Below are 22,729 nucleotides of genomic sequence, written 5' to 3'. Positions count from 1 at the left end.
TAAAACGATCACATGGCAAGGCCTAGCTCCTATTACATTTTGAATTATATACTTGACAAATAAAAGGTACTTACTCATATTTGATTATTTTTCAACTTTTATTTAGAACCTTTGCACAAATTTTCTCTTAAGCACGTAACAATTGTACATATACCTTGTGTATTTCCTCCTCTACTATGGCCCGACAGGCTTGATATTGTAGTGAATTCAAGGGGGTAACCAGGGAACCGTCGCCACAGCCGGGACGCGAACCCGTATCTCCCGCACCGTGGGCGACAACGTTAACCAGTCGACTAAAGGGTCTATCCCGTTAGCCGAGGGCTAGCGAGTCTATTCAGCCATGATCATTACACTACCCCCCTCCTCCCTCACGCCTCTAGGTGCACGCGCTTCCGATGGCCTCACGGTCTCACCATCCCACTTCTGACACCAATGTAGCGAATTTGGGGGGCAGCCCGGGAACCGCCACAGCCACGTTAACCAGTCGACTAAAGGGTCCGACCTGTTAGCCAAGAGCTTGCGAGTCTATTTATCCGTGCACGATACAGTATGAAACGCTAGACGTTCTCTATCGTCACACGATATATATCGTCATATCGCACAGCCCTAATAAGGGGTGCACAATATATTAGCCAGCTTATCAGTAGCAACTATTAATTGCTTAAAAATGTGTTATCAGTATCGGGACGGATATCAAAATGATGCCCAATGTGTAACACCAATAAGTTCACAGCGATGACAGGCATTGATGGGAAGCCAGATGTGGGTATGTGTCCTGGTTCCTGCACTAGCACCTCCTCTGGTCGGTCAGGGCGCCTGTTCAGGGGGGAGGGGCAACTGGGGGGAATAGCGTGATCCTCCCATGCAGTGCGTCCCCCTGGTGAAACTCCTCACTGTCAGGTGAAAAGAAGCGGCTGGTGACTCCACATGTATCGGAGGAGGCGTGTGGTAGTCTGCAGCCCTCCCCGGATCGGCAGAGGGGGTGGAGCTGCGACCGGGATGCTCAGAAGAGTGGGGTAATTGGCCAGATACAATTGGGGAGAATGGGGTGGGGGGCTATTTAAAATAAACACTTTGCACATATCTTTGTCGTTGTATCACTGCCGATTCACAGAGCAACACTAGTGATCAGATACAAAAAGAAACCGAGGAGATTCATGTGAATATTTGCTGAATGTCTATGGTTGATTTGGGAAGGTGTGGCCGCACTGAAGGAAAGTCTAAATAATTGGATTTCCAAGGGAAGAGATGGGAGGATGGTTCACTTGCCGTGAACTGAGCTCTGTCAGATGGCAAAGCCTTTACTGAACAGGACACAGATGATGATTATCAAAGCTGAGGGGCAGTGAGGGAGTCAATTAAAAATAGATTTAACAATCTAAACTGCATAGCCCAATCTTAAGTCTGTAAATCACCGATTCAATATTTACCCCACGTTTTTCATCTGAGACAATGTACACAGCTTGGTGAGGGGCATGGTGAGCAGGCCAAGAGAGATAGAGATGGGGGGGTGTAGGAACGTGGTCTGCCCCAAGGACACAGCTGTTAATTCATTTACTCTGTGTGTTTGCTGATGCAGAGCATAAAGCTTTTCCTTATAGGAGAAAGCATGAAATTCCATGGGAACGCCGTATACCAATTCCTGATGATAACGAATACAGCAGCATGGGATGAAACAAGAACCTACAGTGGATATTTCTCTAAAGGTTTCCAAGCTAGGCTATCATCAGCTGGTCCATAGCTAAGGTCACAACACACGGATGCTGGAAATGTGCCCCTGTGGGCTCTGTGTTCCTCTTTCAGGTGGTGTTGGTCCCTCAGGTACCTTCAGCCATCTGTCTCTCCATTTTGAACAGCTTGAGGCTCCGGGGCTCGGCTACATTGCTGAATGAGCTGCCGTTGGTTGACAAGTTGCCTCCAAATTCACACCAGACATGACGAGTCGTTATCAGACTGCATTCAGATATGAAACCTTTCCAAAACCTTAGCTCGTGATGGTGAAATTTTCATCCTGGATTTAAAGATATCTCCCTTTCACTCACCAGCATTTTGAACGTCAAGTCAAAGAGGCTGAATACAACAGACAACAGCCAAATGGCCACAGTGGAGCTAGCAGTCTTCCATTGCTCGGTACAACTCAGATGTAACGATGAAAGACGGAAAGGAATCCCAGAAGCCCAACACTGAACAAAACGAACACATGCATGCAGGCTGGACAGGCTTTTTAAGATGGGACGGGAATATCACAGTCCAGATTGATCTTTGTACTTTAAGTGGACCTCCGTGGTGATAATGAAAAGTGGATACCGCCACACACTAAGGGCAGAATTCATATATAAATGCTGTTTTGGTAGCATTCGCACATGAACATATATTTTTCCTATACCCACATATGCACACAGAGATGCAGGCACGTACGCGTGCACACAGACAAATGTAGTGGCGCTCAGCTCAGCAGCCCGTATGAATTATTTAGTCCTGAACGGTCAGAATCACTGCTGTTTCTATTTTTGAGCCTTTCTACACCACTGCAGGATGCAGGCAAATGAGAACATGGATGTGTGTGTGTGTGTGTGTGTGTGTGTGTGTGTGTGTGTGTGTCTGAGAGCATGTCAGTGGAGGGTAACAGCTATTCCAGGAGGGGAAAGGGTTTTGAGGGGGAGAAGAATGGGAAAGCAAATAAGATGTGGGGGAAAATATAGCTGGGAAAACTGGCAGGAAGAGAGAGAGAGAGAGAGAGGAATGACAGAAATAAGAAAACTGGGGGGGGGGGGGCAGCAGATTATGGACGGAAACCGCCATGTTCCCCCGCCCCCCTTGTCTGGTCTGGTCTGTATATTTGGACAAAGGCGGTCTGCAGAAATATGATAAAAGTACTGGGGTTTTTTTTATGTTGGCTAGTTAATTAAAACAGGAATGAAGATCCTCCCCCTCCAGTGCAATTAAATGACAGCCTCGTCTGTTTACCAGAGCCAGTGTTAAACCACATGATATAACAGAGCTACACTGAGTTAGGGTCGCTACTGCCACCTACTGGCCCGCTTTATAGACTCACTGCAGACTACGAATACATTGATCAGAAAGAATCTATAATAATTCAAAGAGGAAGTTGAGGATAAATGTGCCTTTGCAGCAGTGAGAGAGAGGATGAGGATGAGAGACGGACATAGGAGGAGGAAGAAAGCAGGTGTGTTGGTCAGCTAAGGAGTTGTTTTGATAAGAGTGGACGCTAAAGCTAAAATTAGCAGGTTTTTTTGGGTTTTTTTTTTTACTGATTACTCGTCAATCTCAGTTTAATATTGATGTCGCTATAATATGACCCACATAACCAAATGAGACCATCAGTGAGAAAAATAGATATTGATAAATAATTATTCTAAGTGTTTTTCTCTGGGTCAAAATGGCACACAGAGGAGACAGCCATAACTTCCACTTCCAATGGCAACGTCCAGCATCTTGTCTGTGGAATTTGAGCTGAACTTTACGCGTTTTGTCTCATCTGTATTGAAGGGTCACAATGGCGGAATTTCTCAGCATTGAGTCTATGTGACGTCACGTGTCGCTCTAGCCGCAGATTGCATAACGCCTCCTAGTGGCATCACAACAGATTGCATAGCGCCTCCTAGTGGCATCACAACAGACAAAAACACTCATTACTGTATCACAAATGGACACACATGCCTGAAATTTCTCTTACGGATTCTCAGTATTAAAAGCTTCCAACCCATAATGTATTAATGTTACATTCACTATTCCTTGAAAGACCTAGTATGTAGCTTGAAACTTTGAGTCAATGGCGACACATTGTGTGAACAAAAGTGTTAGCTTTTACAAGCAAATTCTATCCAAACGACAGAGCTGTTAAGTGCTCAAGACTTATGAGCATATTTTGAACACTGCAGGGAAATAAGTGGGCTACTTTAACTAAGCTGGTGATCAGCTAACAGCATCCCATTGCTGTACAGTTTTGAATTTTGAATTATATACTCAACAAATAAAAGGTACTTGCTCATATTTAATTATTTTTCTCCTTTTATTTAGAACCTTTGCACAATTTTTCAATTAAGCATGTCACATAATATAATTCATTCATCCATAATCCAAACCGCTTATCCTGCTCTCAGGGCCGCAGGGATGCTGGAGCCTATCCCAGCAGTGATTGGGCAGCAGGTGAGAAACACCCTGGACGGGCCGCCACTTGAGGCAACAACTCATCCCCCCCAGAGGGAGCAATCCAGGTTGGGTTGGGTATCTCAGAGGTTAGCAAAATGTAAAATATGAATATATAAAACGGTAAATAGAAAACACTTTTCCACTATAGCTGCAAACAAAATAAATATAGGCCTAAAATGTGAATACGGTCATCTGGGAAATAGCCTGTTTGCAAACACCGACTGCAGAGTGTCCAGTCTCGGATGAAGTGTATGTCAGGTCCATATAGGGATGTGCCATTCGGCTCATTCACATATCTGTTGTTGTAGCATAGTAGAATACCATAGTAGAATACCTTGAGGATTTCCTCCTCTAGTTTGGCCCGACACACTTGATATAAACGAGGCAACTCAACTTGACTGAAGTGTTTTTGGCTTGGCATTGTGTAGTTTGGGTCGAGTGTTCGCACCAACTCACAAAACCCCCGTTTCTCGACTGTGTAAATTGGGGCCATGTCTTTGCAGATGTAAGTTGCAACGGCAGTCGTTATCTCCTTCCACCTTCGTGATTCTTTAACATATGGTGTGCCGCGGGCCAAAGCCTCTCGCTCCGTCTGAGTCTGGGGTTTGTTTTGAGCACTCGACTGTGTTTTGGCGGCTCTCATCTGTGGACTCTCTCCGTACTGTTTGACATGATTCTTGCGTAGGTGGTAAAAGAGGCTAGTGGTGTTTGAGTCTGTTTTGGGGACCGGCGTGCGGCATATTTTGCAAAGTACGGTTTTCTGGTCCGTGTCAGACTTTTCATACCCAAACCACGTCCATATGATAGAAGCAGCCCATCTTTTAGGTACAAGCTCCTCGTTTTGCCCTGGCTGGTCGGAGTCCTTCTGTTCGGAATTACCCCATTCTGCGTTACGTTTACTGTCCTCCATGTTTGTTTGTACTGCCTTCATACAAATTTCCTGCCTGCATCTGTGCTGCGCAAAGAGCAGAAAGGGTCGTCCAAATGACGAAAAATATTGCCGTAAAGTCTGTGATTTCGACACAACGAAATAAACGATAGAGCATAATATGAAACGATAGACATTTTCTATTGTCATACTGCACAGCCCTAGTGCACCTGATTAAGTGCGCGTACGTGTGATTAAACCCGTGGCATCAAAATCTCTCTCCAGCTGGGTACCCAAACCTGGCAACCCTGTTGTTAGCTAGCCTGGCCAGTATGGAGTGTTACCTGGGTACACTGGTCAGGTAGGTTAGCACGTTGTGGAACTCCCTCTCAGTGATCTCTCCAAAGGCAGGGAATTCTGGGAACACAATGATGGGGCTGCCGTTATGTCCTCTGCCCCCTGGAAAATAGCAAGAAAAAAAGAAAAGAAATCAAGAATGTTAGGAATGTCACATATGAATATAACTATTTAATAATACTAAGAATAATAATACCAATACACACTGTATTGGTAGTATGTAGCTTAATCTATACAGTACTCATATATTGAACGTTATACTGCAAGCTACATTAAGTTAAAACCACATAGTCAAGTCAGTACAAAGGTGGATCAAGTCATGTTTTCCATGTCACAAGAGAGTCCCAAGACTTGGCACTCAAATCCCAAGACAAATATGATGATATCTGCATTTCCTGTTGTGAATCTGCCAACATTGTGCCCCTGATGATCGAAGTCTTCCACAAGCGTGCAGTCCTGATTTGAACGTGTCCAAGTATTTCTGTCTACAGGCGCATCAGCCACACAGGAAAAGAATGAATTTTACAGGTCGACTGTGTCAACCATCCGCTCCTCCTGTCAAAACTTCAATTTTCTGAGCAATATTCAAATATCAGAGAGAGGTGGGGTACACTGATATTGAGGGGTTAACATATTATCAAATTATTATTACTAATGCAGTGTTTAAGATGTTCTGTGACATTATTTAACATTCTTTGAAACATGTTCTCATCAGTAAACTCATGCATGATTTTCACATGTTCAGTACTCGTATGAAGAGCTCAGTCAAAAAAAAGAAATAGAAAAGAGAGCTAAAAATGAATTTGATCCAGTGAATTAAAGTAGAGCCCTGTGATGGCCTGGCGGCCTGTCCAGGGTGTCTCCCCGCCTCCCGCCCAATGACTGCTGGGACAGGCTCCAGCATCCCCGCGACCCTGAGAGCAGGATAAGCCGTTTGGATAATGGATGGACGGATGAAATAAAGACCAAGTACATGAGTGAGCTTGGCCTCAACCCAATTAAAACCACATGGGGGCGCTGGTGGTAAAGCTGTGTGACTGGGGAGCAGGAAGCTGTACAGAGAAACACTGGGTGTTTTCGAGAGGGATGTGAATGTGATGAAAAGTGTGTTTCTCTGCAGTGGTGTCTGAACACAATGACTGGAACAGGAACTGACACCACAACCCCATCCATTCCTAACACTGGTGCACGCACACACACACACACACACACACACATACACATAGACCAACATTTACTCTCAAACTTTCACACAAACATACACACAGTCACACTTACACACACGCACTCTAACACACACACAAAACTCACAAATACTTTCAAAGACACACGCACACACACACATCCTTGCACACAGACACACACAGCGAGACACTACTTGGAGGGAACAGCTGCTCTGTCAGCCCATGTGATCAGAATATCCCCCCCCCCCTCATCACTATAGCAACAAGCAACTGCACAGTCATGGTGTCACCGTCTCCTTAGATATGTGAGGGAGGGATGCTGAGAGAAGGGAACATCCAACAAAAAATACAGCCGCGGTCCCAAGGTCACCTCCTCCACACAGTCAGAACAGTTTTGTGCACGTGTGCATGTGTGCGTGTGCGTGTGCGTGTGTGTGTGTGTAAGTGGTGCATGTGAGGCGGAGTATCTTCTCACAGCTAACAACCTCAAGCAGCAGTTGCCCCGAATTCATGGACGAGCCCACTGAACCCGGCGGGGTGGTTGATCACACACACACGCCCTACCAGAAAGCCAGCGTGCAGTACGAACAGCGCCAGACGCTAACGGGTCGCAGCCCTGTGTTTCTGTACCCGACAGACAACCGACCCACAAACGGTGGAGAGGAAATGCGGAGGAGGGAGATTTGAATAACAAATCATGACCACAGAGGGCACACCGTTAACATGGACACGTGATCACGGTGGAGAAAAACAAATACACCGCTGCAATTCCCAGCATGGAAGAGTTGACCTAGAAACACATTTTGCAGGGGTTGGTAGAGTGCTGAATAGTAAAAAAAAAAAAAAACTCCAGTAAAAATATTCATTTACTTCAAATTTCTGTATCACCTACTTGAAATTTACCCCGGTTCAGATAAAAGGCACCTTCACCAGAGCTGCTAGAGATGGAGCATTAAAGTACCCTTTTAAGAAAAGTACTCTAATACTAGTTATATTTCAAATTACTTTAAAAGTAATCCTTAGGGGAAAGAAAACACTCACCGGTATATTCTGAAATACAACAGATTAGGAAGTACCTTTTTAGAAATATACTCGAGTATGAGTAGCAGTCTTTAAAACTACCTCATTGTGGATAAATTCTTCAAAAACACGCTCAAGTACAAGTAACAGAGTACTTGTAACTGAGTACAACCCTTCACCGGGGACAGATGTACAGACAGACAGGCAGACAGACAGACAGATGGAGAAAGAGATGGATGGAAGTTTTACCTGAGAGGAAGGCGAAGCGCTTCCTGAGGTCAGGTGTGATGCCAGCTGCGCAGAGAGGACTGCTGTCCTGTTCCATGATGTCATCTGGAGGACACACACACACACACACACACACACACACACACAAGCACACACACACAAAATGGCAGTATGAGCAAAGCTTTACACATACATCAGTGAATCTGGGCCTGCAGGGTGAAGTGCAGTGAAGTGGAAATTCAAGTTCATGTCGTTTTATGGCCAAACAGCCGCAGGTTGCAGTTTATTTTATTTTATTTTAGCGCAGGTAGAAATGTCCAGTTGTCCAAACCTGGGACTCGATTTGCATCAGCACAGCACACATCTGACATGACTTCTGCGCCAAAACCTAAAGCCAACACGGCCGTGATGTGTGCCCTTTAATGAGGGCATGCGGTCTTCCACTGAGCAACCGATCAGCTTTTTCTCAGTCAGTTTAAGTCTCACATGTCCATACTACTGTAGTAGTACATTCATGGTGCTTCACTGACACACTGTTCAACCCTTCCCAAGTCTTTGTCCCTTTTCATGCCTCCAAACACCGTTCCACCACCCCACCCCCCAACGCCCCGTCAAAAGGATTAAAATAATCAGACTTTTGGTCCAGCCCAAGTGGACGCTTGGTGGCTAGTGAGTCGCTCGGTTGGTAGGTGCCCTAAACCGCTTTCAAAAAAAGTGTTACACGCAACACAAGGATAAGAAGTACTCTACTACAACTACACAAATACCATGCTCTTTCTTCATTCGTGTTTGCATTATCGCTGTCAAAATGAGCAACAATACACACAGATACTCTCTAAGAGCACACACACGCACGCACAAACACACATGTCTCAGTGTCACGGCTTTATGTACACATGCACAGACGTGTGTGTACGTTATTCTGACACCCTGCAGCGTGCACGCTCCCATCGACTTTAACTAAGACTGAAAACCAACACTGCTTGTTGAATTACAGTCTGGCTAGAGTCCCACTACTACAGACAAACTGATCAATACAGCTACTGTGGAAAGCTCTGAGACGGAGCTGCTGCTACTACCCCCCTTTACTCTGACTGCCCATCCATCCAGCCACACACAGGCTGGGTGTGTTATTGTACACAAAACAAACACAAATTATTCAAGATTCGCTTTAAATGACAGTATAATTTATTTTGTGTAAGTTAGCAACAACAACAAAAACCCAAATGGCCTCTTTACACACACACACATTCATGCCAAGGGGCAATTTAGTACAGCCGACTCACCTGACCTACATGTCTTTGGACTGTGGGAGGAAACCCACGCAGACACGGGGAGAACATGCAAATGCAACACAGAGGACGACCCCCCCCCCACGCAAGGTTGGACTACCCCGGGACTCGTACCCAGAACCTTCTTGCTGTGAGGCGACGGCGCTAACCACTGCACCGCCATCAGACTTTATTTGTATAGCATTTTTCATACAAACAAATGTAACACAAAGTGCTTTACACAATAGAAAAAATAAAATCTCCCCCCCTCATGAACCCCCCCCCCACGGTCAGGTCAAAAAAATTCATACAGGTTGTGTTTAATTTTCTTTCTCAGGGCCTCATTTTAAAGGCAGCTCCATGTTTACATGTCCAGTATGCATCGTAACTCCACAGTCCCGTCCTCAGCTAACCAGTGGAGGCGATGACACGTGGATACGGCCTGTGCTGCCTACCTAGAGCTCCATGCTAGCACTGCGAAACCACCACTTGCCTCTAGAACAGGGTTGTCAATTCATATTCAGTTTTTCGAATAGGGGGCGGCGTGGCTTGGGAGGTAGAGCGCGTCTTCCAGTAATCGGAAGGTCGCTGGTTCGATCCCCGGCTCCTGCGGAGAGCGTGTCGAAGTGTCCTTGAGCAAGACACTGGACCCTTAACTGCTCCTAATGAGCAGGCTGGCACCTTGCATGGCAGCCTCCGCCATCAGCGTGTGTGACTGGGGGAATGTGGGGCGTACACTGGAAAGCGCTTTGCGTGGTCGGTAGACTAAAAGAGCGCTACATAATCCATCCATCCATTATCCAACCCGCTTATCAGGGTCGCGGGGATGCTGGAGCCTATCCCAGCAGTCACTGGGCGGCAGGCGGGGAGACACCCTGGACAGGTTGTCAGGCCATCACAGAGGGCCCGCACACACACACACACACACACACACACACACACACACACACGCACGCACACACACACACACCTATTCACGCCTAGGGACAATTTAACATGACCGATTCACCTGACCTACCTCGAACCCAGGACCTTCTTGCTGTGAGGTGATCGTACGAAACGAACGACTCTTCTTACTGAGTCGAGTGAACTTGAATTCTAGCGTGTGCTGCACTCCTCACAGTTGAGCATCCCCCCCCCCCCCACATAATCACTGGAAAAGGAGCAGCTGTAAAACAGTGGCTCATTTGTTTTGAGCGTCAAAAGCCCAACGAAATGACTCTTTCTACTATCAGAATTTAATCCATTTGGTCCGATAACATTTGGAAAGTCTAGAGGAGCCGCACGATTAAATTGTTTTAGCCAATTCCAGTTAGTGGAGGAGGGGGTGTGAAAACTTCATATTCAACAGCACCCCTGTAAAGCACTATAGAAAATGCAACTTGATAGATTAATTGATTGATTGATTGATTGATTGATTGATTGACGGGCTAAACCGGGAAGTTAGCTGGCTGGACCGGCGTGTGAATAGCCCAGCTGGCTAACGCTGGTACGCATGCTCTATAGGTGCCGGGCCCGATGGGGTATTCCTCAGGCTCTGTGCGACTGACCGACTCGAGTAACCCGAAAACCCGACTCTCTTTAATGACTGACTCGTACAAACCCGAGTCAGTAAAAAGAGTCGAACCTCCCACCACTATCAGACCCGCCTGATACAGATGTCCAACGTCATGGGAGAAAGCAAGGCAATGGCTTCGTCTGGCCTTCATTACTTTTCCCTTTGCAACCTTTTGAATTATTTACCAGTGCTCATTTCTCACAGGCGTTGCGGGGCTAATGTTAGAAAGCTCCGGCTACCAGCAGCGCAGCGTGTCAGTTCAGTCGTGTACACTAGCTTTTCTAGCATCCACATTCTGCACCGTCATAATTCGGTGAAGGAGAGGGGGGAGGAGAGGAAATACAAGGGAAGAGTTGGGAGTCCAAAACCATCGTACAAAACAAACTGCTGAAAAAAACAAGGTGATGCAAAAAAGTGAGTCATAGTTGCAGGAAGAGCAATGTTGACTTTTCATCTTTCTGCCCTTGTTTGCTCTGTTTTCCTGCAGCGCTGCAGACTGTGTCAACACACACACACACTCTCCAGGCTGGAAACACACACAGCGCTGTCTTTACACAGTTTAACGTCTTTTCTGGATCAGAGTTGTTTTATTGCATACACCACCTAAAATGTGTTTCTAATGAACTCCATATTGTACCACCGACTGTGTGGCCACTAAACAGTGCTCACAATTATTCATTACAGGTTGACCAACTTAACCTGCTAGGTAAACGCTTTGCATGTGCTACGGTACACCGTATTAAGGCAACTGATTTATGTCTTTTGTGCTTTATATGCTATATTGTATGTAGGTGTTATATAGAAAATTGGCCGTGTTTCCTACTCAAGTGGCGTTCCTTTGCTTTCGGCACAAGACCTAGATGAAGGCTTTGGGCCAAAACATCGGTCTATTTAATTGCATCCAAACTAGAGGGTGCAATTCTTTCTTTTCCTCTATACTCGTTTTCCAGAATCTGCACCTCACAAGAAGAGTGGTGTGTGATGCCTCAGTTCCTATTGTGAAACTTGCACAAGCCAGCGGGACACAAGAAATCATTATCTCACGAGTCCCCGAGAAATCTGCAAACATGCATGCAAGAAATAACACATTCATTGTGTATTCCCCCCCCCCCAATATAAAAAACGATCCTGTTTTGCACAACACAGTACCTGTCCTGTGTCAGCCAGCGCCCCAGCCCGGTGAGGACCGCTGTCCAGTCAGAGAAGGGACGCCCGGCTCAGAGCTAAACCAGGGCAGGTCCACATCGCCAGCCTTCATTCTCACTGCTGATCCCTCTCACAACAGTCATACTTTACAGTCGACACTTCCCGCTAATGAACGGCTGATCTACACGACATACATAGGTCCTTGTGATGTGTCATTCCACCTGAGCGGTTTCCCTCATGTCACCTGTCCCTCCCCTCTTTTCCTTCCAAGTTTTCGTGCCTGCATCCATCCCCTCAACAAACACAACCCCTTCTCTCCGGTCCCTCCTCTGGCTGCGCTTCACACTCAACAAAAAGCCTCTTTGTTTCACAGGAGAACCTATTAGGTGACCATCTAGGCCTGAGGTATCACTTCACAGACTCTTGTACACACACACACACACACACACACACACACACACACACCTGTGTGTGTGTTATTCCGGCCCTCTCTGTCTCGCCAATTTGTTCTAAAACTGTCTCACCCTCCAGCTGGTGCCACGTCTGTTTTGTCAAAACAAACAACATCCATCAAAGATTACATCCAATGAGGGGACTTAATTTAACAGTGGGAGGGGCTGAGCTGAGGGCTCAAAACCTTCTAACACGGTTCATTTTAACCTCTCAATGTTCTGAAGAACGGATTTGAAATCGTCCAGATAGATGGACAGCTGAGACCTCTGCAAGTATAGGCAGTTAAATGAAAGGACAGATGGCAGTTACAGTGTAAAAAGCGAATAATAATAATAATAAAAAAAAACCTAATTCAGGAGGTGAAAAAGATGATAACATGCTCAGATGGGCATGCTAGCATGTCACGTCACTCAGACGGCAACACTTGCACATTTGCTTTCGTGATGATGGAGCAGCACATGGCTCCATTTGCCGTAACAGGTGGCTTGAAATCTTCTGTGACAGTAGGTGGCCTCAGAGGTTGGGGCGTAGATTACACTAATCTACCATGAAGTCTACACAACACACACACACACACACACACACACACACACACACACACACACACACACACACACACACACACACACACAACTCCATAGTTCACAACTAGGACTACAGTTCAGCCAAAACCCCCAAATCAATGAATGCCTTGTTAACAAAAAGTGACTTGATGTGAAATCCAATCTAACCAACTCAAAAGAGGAAGACATTTTATTTCTTCTTTCCTTCCAAGAAGAAGAAAAAAGAAGAAGAAAGTCACTTTATTTCGTCATTGTATTGTTACAACGAATTGTATTCTTACAATGACTTTGTTCTCTGTATTTAACCCATCCTATTGTACAGGAGCAGTGGGCAGCTGCAGCGCCCGGGGACCAACTCCAGTTCCTCTTTCCATTGCCTTGCTCAGGGGCACAGTATTAACCTAACATGCATGTCTTTTTGATGGTGGGAGGAAACCGGAGCACCCGGAGGAAACCCACGCAGACACGGGGGGGAACATGCAAACTCCACACAGAAAGGACCTGGGATGGCCTGGGGTTCGAACCCAGGACCTTCTTGCTGTGAGGCAGCGGTGCTAACCCCTGGGCCACCGTGCTGCCCGAGAAGTCATAATAGCTTCTTTAAGACAATAAAGTTTGCACTAGTTCATCTTTTGTGAAGCAACATAATGACATTCAAAATGGTCTAACTCATGACTCAACGCCTCTTGGACGGCTCCCTCTACAGAGAACTAATCTTACTTTTTAATGTTAACACAGCTGCCGATTTTCCCGTTTCTTCAGAGTCAGTCGTCGTTCTCATCTTTACCAATCCACCAATCAGAGCTGAAGAAAAACGGTAAACTCCAGCCTGTATCAGGGTTTCACTCTTTGACTGGATGCCCTGCACAGTGACATCTATTCTTAACAGATAAAGATTTAGAGCCACTGGTTAATCAATCTTCCAAGAGCTCATCTGAGGAAAAACAAAACCACCCTTCCCCCTCCGCTTTTACGTTTGAAAACAAACCCCAAGCGAGGAGGGGCACACCAGGATGGCTCCGCAACAGAAGCCAGGCAGGTGGAAGACAACATTTATTTATGGACATTTCTGTGTTTTTACTTTCAGTGCAGGAGACAGTTACTGTTCAGTTAAAGGAGTGGTTACCCGCTGTAGTATTTCACTTAAGCAAAGCTGGTGGATCAGAATTGACGCAGCAGATCCAGATAAGCTGTCTTTAACTGGACACGACTGGGCTTCGACTTTCAAAAACCAAAAACCAAAAAAAGAAGAAGAAAGTGAAATTAACATGATGTCTGTTGGAGAATGGAAAAATTACAGCCTAGTTTATCTTGGGTTTCTAATCTCCACTGTACTCGAAAGATGGCCTTCAATAAACACCATCATTCTCTTGGCTAAGCTACATTTGCAGCAGTGGAAAGGACAGCACACTGCATTAGCACAGAGGATTTTATGGACAATGATAGAAGCACGGCACGGCACAGTGGCGCAGTGGTTAGCGCAGTCCAGCAAGGTCCAGGGTTCAAGCCTGTCCTCTGTGTGGAGTTTGCATGTTCTCCCCGTGTCTGTGTGGGTTTCTTCCGGGTGCTCCGGTTTCCTCCCACAATCCAAAGACATGTAGGTCAGGTGAATCAGCCATACTAAATTGTCCCTAGGTGTGAATGTGTGTGTGTATGTGTGTTGGCCTTGTGATGGCTTGGCGGTCTGTCCAGGGTGTCTCCCCGCCTGCCGCCCAATGACTGCTGGGATAGGCTCCAGCATCCCTGCAACCCTGAGAGCAGGATAAGCAGTTCGGATGGATGGATGGATGGATAATGGATGGCTGGATAGAGAAGCTGGCATGCAGCAATGGATTCTGGTATGTGTAGGCACTGCTGGACTGTGTGAGCATAAGAACACTAATTTCTCTGTCAATACAGCACACAGTGAGACTTTATTGCTTCAATCCACTACATTACTCATCAGTACTGATTGCATATACACAAAATCATCAGCAAATTTTCCCTTTAAGGTTTTTATCAGAACCGGCTATGCTTTCTCTAAACTTGTAGTCCTTTAGTACCAAGTGAAATTACCTGATTGACGTTACTCGGCTCCCATACTATGTAATATTCCACACGAGGAGCAAACTGATCCTCATGTCTGAAATCGGGTAATTTCCCTTAACAGTCGCCACCCATCACCCGAGGTGATTTAGACACAAAGGTTCAATGGCAGGGCCACCTGCAGACGGCTCGGAGGTGCTCACACAGTCTTCACAGACTCAAGTTCACACGGAAAACTCCCGTCGACCACCGCAACCACACCCGGCCCCATTCAGCCCCACCCGGCCCGCCAGCGGCTCCCACACATATCAGCTGAAAACCATCCGACACCCCCGGCGGCCCCCCCACACACCATCAATTACACCACTTCTGGGGGAGCTGCTCTTCCACTGGGCCTGGTAGTCTGAAACAGCCGCGTCAAACATGTCAGCGCCCTCGTCACTTTTCATACTTTTAATCTCGTTTTAGAGGCACATCATGAACATGGCCCCCAATTCATTCACCTACAAACTCACAGTTGGTCTTATGTCTAGCTTTACCATCAGAAATGTCTGTAAGTGTGTGCATCTAGCAATACTGTAATGAGATGTTATGGAGTTTATATTTCTTGGTGATAATAGAATTAGCACAACATTCTTTGCACCCCCACCACTATTCTCTTAGTGTCTCCCTTGTATTCATCACTTGGTATTGTCCACGTGGGTTCATCCAGGTAGGATTTCACAGGTCAGAGATGTAAGTCAGATGCCCTCTATCGCCTTTAACCTGCTCAGACAAATCAATCTTCGGATAAAAGTTTCTAAGTGTTTTTGATGTGTCAGCTCTGTTTTTCCAGGTGATCCGTTAGCTAAACACGTGCTTCAGACAAGCTAACATTAGCTTAGCTGAACCGCTGCTAAAGCGCCGGTCAGGGTATGATGTAAATAACATGTAATGTTAAATACTCAACTGGAAGTGTGTAGTCAACACTAGACCTCCTTCACAGCAATGATCCTGTACCATTCTGTCCTGGTGATAGACATCCCCTTATTTCTCCAGCATACCGTCTTTAATGTTCTCCCTTTCTTCTGACCACCCATACTTAAATATACGATCACATACTTTCTTTGTTTTCTTTCACCCCATTTGCACAGTATTACACAACCCGGAGGGCCCCAAGGCTGTGGGGCCCTGAATGGGAGTGGATGGGACGACAGCACCGGACATCGTTCCCCACAAAAGGACAGACACCGAAACCATTTCAGCCCCTTCCCCGACCTCTCTGTGTCCCCGTTTCCGTCGTTCTCTGGTTCTCCGATCCTCGCCAGGTATCGATGATGCAACAGACCCGTAAGGGGAGAGGGAGGTATGGGTGTTAAATGAGCGTATTTCTGAATTCGGTCGATCCCGGCATTTAACCTGACGGATCTCGCCCGGTGTGCAGACGTCCCCGCAGCTCAAAGAAATAACAGGAACCATGAACCGTTTATTTTCATCAGGAATGTAGGCAATCAAACTACGCAGCTTACTGTCAACAAAGCCTCAGACTGACCTTTGTGCGTGTTTGTTTGACTTCCCCTAAATGGGTCGATAATTGGTCGTACAAAAGTCATGGTTTCACTCTTTGAACAAAACAACGGCCAGTTTACTTTTCCCTCCAATACAAACAAGAACTTAATGGCATACCCAATACGCAAAGACTGGCTCCATGTTTTCTCGTCTCTGCTTTTTGCATGCGCCCAGAATCACCGTTGTGAGCCCGTTTTATAAATAGTTTAATGATCCCATTAAGAGAAATTACAATTGCGGAGTCACAGAAAGTTGAATCAGTTCATCCGGACACAACATTTATTGAGAGAAACATTTCATCACTCATCTAAGTGACCTCTTCAGTCCCAACAGACTGCAGCTATCCCCACCCTTATAAACAATACAGTGGCACAACGACCAAAACCAACCATCAGTTTCACATGCAAGCTGCCCTGACAATTAACAAGCGTTACAATGGCCATGTGTACTATTCACAGAGAAGTGGGGGAAAGTTGCAATCACAGCGTTGTAAGATGGCGACAGATGTACTCTTAGCCCCCTTATTTTTTTTCCTAGGATGAATCTGGAAAGTTCCCGCCCTCAGGCGCTAGGATTGGCCAGACCTGCATGTCAGTCAAGGCCGATGCACCCGCGCAACAACCCTAGCCACATTTGTTAGCTAACTGTTAGCCATTAGCCACGTTTGCAACCAAGCTAACTGTGCCAACCTAACTGTGTGTGTATGGTAACAATGTTACGTTCCAGAACAGCCACATCGGCATTGACTGACAGGCAGATCTGGCCAATCTTAGTGCCTGAGGGCGGGAACTTTCTGGATTCATCCTAGGAAAAAAATATTAGCCCCCGGTTCAGGGATGGTTGTTCCCTCTTCACATAGATGGCCTCTTTGACTCCCTGTTCAAACCAGCAGTCAGTTGAGACCAAAGAGGTCACTTAGACAAGTGATGTCACGTTTAATAAACGTTGTGTTCAGATGAACTGATTCAACTTTCTTTTTTTTTCTCCTCAATTGTATCTGGCCAATTACCCCACTCTTCCAAGCTGTCCCGGTCGCTGCTCCACCCCCTCTGCCGATCCGGGGAGGGTTGCAGACTACCACATGCCTCCTCCTACACGTGCAGTTGCCAGCCGCTTCTTTTCACCTGACAGTGAGGAGTTTCGCCAGGAGGATGTATCGCACGGGAGGATCACGCCATTCCCCGCAGTTCCCCCTCTCCCCTGAACAGGTGCCACAACCAACCAGAGGAGGCGCTGGTGCAGTGACCAGGACACATCCAGCTTCCCACCCGCAGACACGGCCAATTTTGTCTGTAGGGACGCCTGGCCAAGCTGGAGGCAACAGGGGATTCAAACCGGGATCCCTGTGTTGGTAGGCGACGGAATAGACCGCTATGCTACCCGGACGCCCCCTCCCCACCCCAATTCAACTTTCTGTGATTTCACTACCTGGATTATTCAGCATGCATAAATACAATTGCTGTGAGATTAACAAGAATAGAAATCCTCTTTAGACGGGACTACAAATACACCTCACATAGCAAATAGCAAGTCAATAAACTCTCCCAAAATCTGCAAATTTCCTCCAATAACAACTGGACGTAAACAAGATAAAGACATCTGAGGAGCTGATGAATGGAGATCTGGTTTGAGAAGTTCTGCATATAGGTTGAATGGAAAACAACCTTCGAAGATGAGAAACACCGTCAGCTTATTGATGATACACAACATGTTGGAAATAGTGAGAGACACACACACACACACACACACACACTCAAACTCTCTTGCACACACATACAGCACATATATGTACACACACTCTCTCCCTCTGACACACAAATACAAAAGTACACACATACACATATTAAAAGTCTTTCACACACACACGCCACCTGCTTGATGAAGCACTAATGGTCTTAAACAGGCTTAACAACAGGGATTAGCGTCCGCTCACGCTCACGTCCGTCAGTGAGGAGTCAAACGTTAGTGGGTCACAACCGCACACCTGGACCTCCTGCTCCTACTGACACACATTAAACATGCAGAATCTGGACAATAAACAGACCCATAAACAAAAAGGGGAGAGAGCCGATTTACAAAGAAAGGCCTCAGAAAACCCCATGCATCGGTGAGTCTGCATCCATGTAGATCTGCAGATCTGCAGGGGTGCATGAATGTGACCGCACGAAGCGTTGCAGTCTTTTCTGAGAGACCTCGGGAGCTGCAGAGGCCATGACGGGTCAGACGTGCAGGGTGGCAAAAATATGGGACAGATGGGGAGGGGGGGAGGGAAGGAAGGAAGGAGGTGAGCCAGTATACGGGGCTTAAAGAGGAGCGATAAGGCGAAGCACTAAAAAGACGACATTCATACAATATCATGATAGGAGGGTTGAGAGGGTTCGCTGGATGGAGTGATAGCTGGAGGGTTAAAGCTGAATATAATGGTTATCATAGAAACACAAACAAAGCCTGCACCCAAAAAAAAGAAAGAAATAAACTGTAGGAAAATGGGCATTAAAATATGAATGCTAGTCGTAATCTCCCCAAAAAAACCGTCAAATTTGTGAAAAGAGCTGGAAAATAATCCCATAAACAATGCACTGCCTTTTTTCTATTGCAGCCCATGCAGGCCTATTCCAGCACATCATCAAATCCCCCTTTTATTAATTTAGTCCCTCTGAGCTGGAGTAGTATCCTGCCACTAATCACATTCAACATTATACAGTACATTTTATCCATACAATTCACTTTGCTACGGCAGATCCAATTAACACACAACTACACACATCATTCAAAGTGTCTCAGTACTCCATCAAACACTGTACTGCAGTCAAAGTCCTAGTGTGCCTGTACACGTGGCCAATGAAGTTGGTTCTGATTCTGATTCTGATGTGTTGATTTTCAAACGCTGCCCTTCACAAGTTTGGAGACACTTCGCTTTGTCGATGAGAACGTTCCTTCACCTCTTAACACAGCCACAGACTGACGTGTCTAAACAGAACGCTGTTTTAGATCTCGCCATTTTTCTTTGCCATGATGACAAAAGTGAAGGGACAACTGACAGAAGTACTACAGGAGTACTATGTTGGGAATACTGATATACTATACCACCCATTTAGTACACTTGTTGTGATGTTGGCGCTCATCAGTGGCTCTTTTTGGGTTGGGCAAAAGATTTTCAATAAGAACTTTGAATAACAGTTTAGAGAAAGAAAACTGTCAAATCAGTATTACAGAGAAACTACTACACTTCATACCAAGGACGACACATTCATGATTTGCATGAATATGGGGTTGCATGAATATGGGTCAGCCTGTGTTCCCTTAACCCTGTGGGTTAGCTATCAATTAGGTTAGCTATCGATTAGGTTAGCTATTGGTTAAGGTTAGGCTAAGGTTAGGTTAAGATTAAGGTTAGGTTAAGGTTAGCATTGGGTTAAGGTTAGCATTGGGTTAAGGTTAGTGCTGGGTTAAGGTTAGGTTATGGTTAGCATTGGGTTAAGGTTCGGCTAAGGTCAGCATTGGGTTAAGTTTAAGTTAAGGTTAGCATTGGGTTAAGGTTAGCATTGGGTTAAGGTTAGCATTAGGTTATGGTTAAGGTAGGTTAAGGTTAACATTGTGTTAAGGTTAGGTTAAGGTTAGCATTGGGTTAAGGTTAGCGTTAGGTTATGGTTAAGGTAGGTTAAGGTTAGCGTTGTGTTAAGGTTAGTGTTGGGTTAAGGTTAGGTTAAGGTTGAGGCTAAGTCAGGTTATGTTTAGGTTAGTGTTGGGTTAAGGTTAGGTTAAGGTTAGCATTGGGTTAAGGTTAGAGTTAGGTTATGGTTAAGGTAGGTTAAGGTTAGCATTGTGATAAGGTTAGTGTTGGGTTAAGGTTAGTGTTGGGTTAAGGTTAGGTTAAGGTAGAGGTTAAGTCAGGTTACGTTTAGGTTAGGTAAGTTCACTGAAATAGGGCTGAGGGAACATAGACACGCTCCCACAAATACACCCAAAATATTAGTAAAGTATTAGTAAATAGCTATTTCATGCTAACAAAACCTTTGCGGGCATTTTTTTCTTAATTAATTGAAATGTAACTGAGAAAATCCAACATCAATCAGAAAAATAACACATAAATAAAAAGGTGAGGTTCCCCTAAACCTTTGACAGGCCGTGTTCATACTAAATAATGTGATCCTCTCCTTTTGGCATCTACAAGTTTGTTTCCCATAATTAACTTCTGCTTTCCTCCTCCGGGTTTGTCAGAAGTCGTTATAATAGTCGTGACTACACAAACAGACCTGTTTTGGTGGCGGCAGAGTGTTTGTATGCAAACATTGCATTTCCCTGTCAAAGAAAAGCAAACTATGGTTGAGTCCGAAAATAGAGAGGAGTTCGGCATGAGGTGACAGGAGGGGAGAGGTGGAGGAGGTGAAGAGGAGATAAGCTGATTTTTTTTAAGACACGTGAGAATGATATCGACAAAGGAAATGAGAGGTTAACAGGAAGAGGTGATAGAAAGAAAGTGTGGTGGAATTAATCATACAGAGAGAGAGAGAGAGAGAGAGAGAGAGAGAGAGAGAGAGAGAGAGAGAGAGAGAGAGAGAGAGGGAAGGGGGTGACAGATAATATGGAGAGAAAAAGTTAAAAAAAGAGGTTTAAAAAAAAACTAAACCTGATTGTACGGACACCTACTGTACAACCAATGGCAGCAACGTAAGAATCTGTAGTATCTCTCCACCTCCTCCAGAGAGATCCGGACATAACCTCCGTTTTCCTCTATGGGCCGCAACCACACCTCCAGCGTTCCCTCTGTCCTGTCCTCCTCTCTGCCCTGCACATTCTCCCCATCCATCCATCCATCGACCTCACCATCCTTCGTCGGCACCATTTCCGCCTCCGTCACAGGCCAGTCCTCAGTCTTCTCATCGGAGTCCAACCTCACCTGTATGGTCCAACCCAGCTTGGAGTCAAAATCCTCCTCCTCCTCATCATCCTCCTCCATCAGGATGCCCAAATCTGTCGTCTCCTCTCCTCCCATCCTCCTGCTGTCTTGGTCACTCTTTTCCTTCACGCTGTCTTCTGACACTTGTTCCATGCAGCTCAGTTCAGGTATCACTGGAAATATTTCACTATCATTCTGCCTTCCACTCTTCCCTCCACTCTCTGCTCTCTCTCTCTCTCTCTGGGATGACTGCAGGGGCGTCCTCTTGCCGCCTCAGGTTACCTCTCCCGTATGGACAAAAGCCACAGTGTGGTTCTCAACCCCACCCAACCCGTCTACCTGACTGCCCTTTTTTTCCTCCCACTAAAGAACAATTACCTGCTGACCCCTCCCCCTTTAATGGCACTTCCTCCAACGCTGCTGACATTCAGAAGTTCAAACTGTGTTTATCTATCAAGTACACAGTAACAGCATGCATTGCAACAGCTGCTGGCAATGAAAAAATGCACCAACTTCTCTCAGGAACAGGGGAACAATACTTAACATTTAAATTGTCCTGTACCTTTGTTTTTAAATGGTGTCTTGCTGCACTATGCAACAACTATGAATTAGCACCGGCTGATACTATTGCACCCTTACTTAACTTTAACACCATTTTCTGGTGTCTTATATTAAGTCCACTTACCATGTTTATGCTCTCGTGGCATATTCTGCCTGTTTTTGTGGCAATTTCATTCCATTTTGTGCCTTGATTCTCCTATCTGCCACCTCTCGATGATCTAAGGGGCACTTAAACTATATGTGCTCAAGTTGACATGCACTCGTATGTAGCAAATGTACTAATACCTCTTATAGTATTACTGTGATATTATTGCTCTGTAGTAAATATACTATTACTACTACTTAATATTACACTAATATGACAGGGTATGTATGTAGCATATGTAGTAGTACTATTTCCTCCTATAGTAATACTGTGATATGATTAGCATGTAGCAAATGTACTACTACTACTTCTTGACATAGTATTACTATAATAGCATTATGATATTGCAAATGTACTACTTTAACATAGTACTACTGTGATGGGTTTACTATTTAGCAAATGTACTACTGCTGCTTCTTCACATAGTACTACTACGACATGATTACTATGCAATACTCTATGATGCCAGTTGGTAACACCTGAATTTATCTGCTAATTGCCTACACCCCGTAAGTCACTCTATGTAACATCACTCTATGTAATGCGGATGTAAACAGAGACAAGATAAAAGGGCAAGCGTGCCGTAAATGGGGCTCAGCCAAACGTCTTTGTAGCGTCAGCCTCACTACAAGCTAAAGAATCCTTGCAGGTTTGAAGTGGCATCAGTATTTAAACTTGTATGACTGAGTCTGACCTCTAAATTTGATTCAGGTGTGACAGAGGTGCAGG

At 45.5% G+C, this 22,729-nt stretch overlaps 1 protein-coding gene across 10 annotated transcripts in view; it reads right to left on the bottom strand.

Moving 5' to 3' along the window:
• mcf2lb (mcf.2 cell line derived transforming sequence-like b) overlaps nt 1–21,485 on the bottom strand; it is a 74,613-nt gene extending 53,128 nt beyond the window's left edge. For 8 of the 10 annotated variants that reach the window (XR_008810969.1, XM_056288848.1, XM_056288851.1 and 5 more), the window contains exons 1-3: nt 21,045–21,485; nt 7,852–7,935; nt 5,386–5,500 (exon numbers count right to left, since the gene is read on the bottom strand). Coding sequence is in view for 9 of the 10 variants with exons in the window: in XM_056288848.1 (XP_056144823.1) it covers nt 5,386–5,500; nt 7,852–7,935; nt 21,045–21,447 (602 nt within the window). In the remaining variant the exon portion in view is untranslated. Of the gene's footprint in view, nt 1–5,385; nt 5,501–7,851; nt 7,936–11,808; nt 11,932–21,044 lie in introns of those variants that run through there. The other 2 variants (XM_056288856.1, XM_056288857.1) reach the window with 2 other exon arrangements.
• Between the last annotated feature and the right edge of the window lie 1,244 nt (nt 21,486–22,729).

This window comes from Lampris incognitus, chromosome 11 (assembly GCF_029633865.1).
Source record: "Lampris incognitus isolate fLamInc1 chromosome 11, fLamInc1.hap2, whole genome shotgun sequence".
NCBI classification, from domain to species: domain Eukaryota; kingdom Metazoa; phylum Chordata; class Actinopteri; order Lampriformes; family Lampridae; genus Lampris; species Lampris incognitus.
The sequence above is the reverse complement of the archived record's forward strand: the minus strand, read 5'-3'. Positions and strand labels throughout refer to the sequence as shown.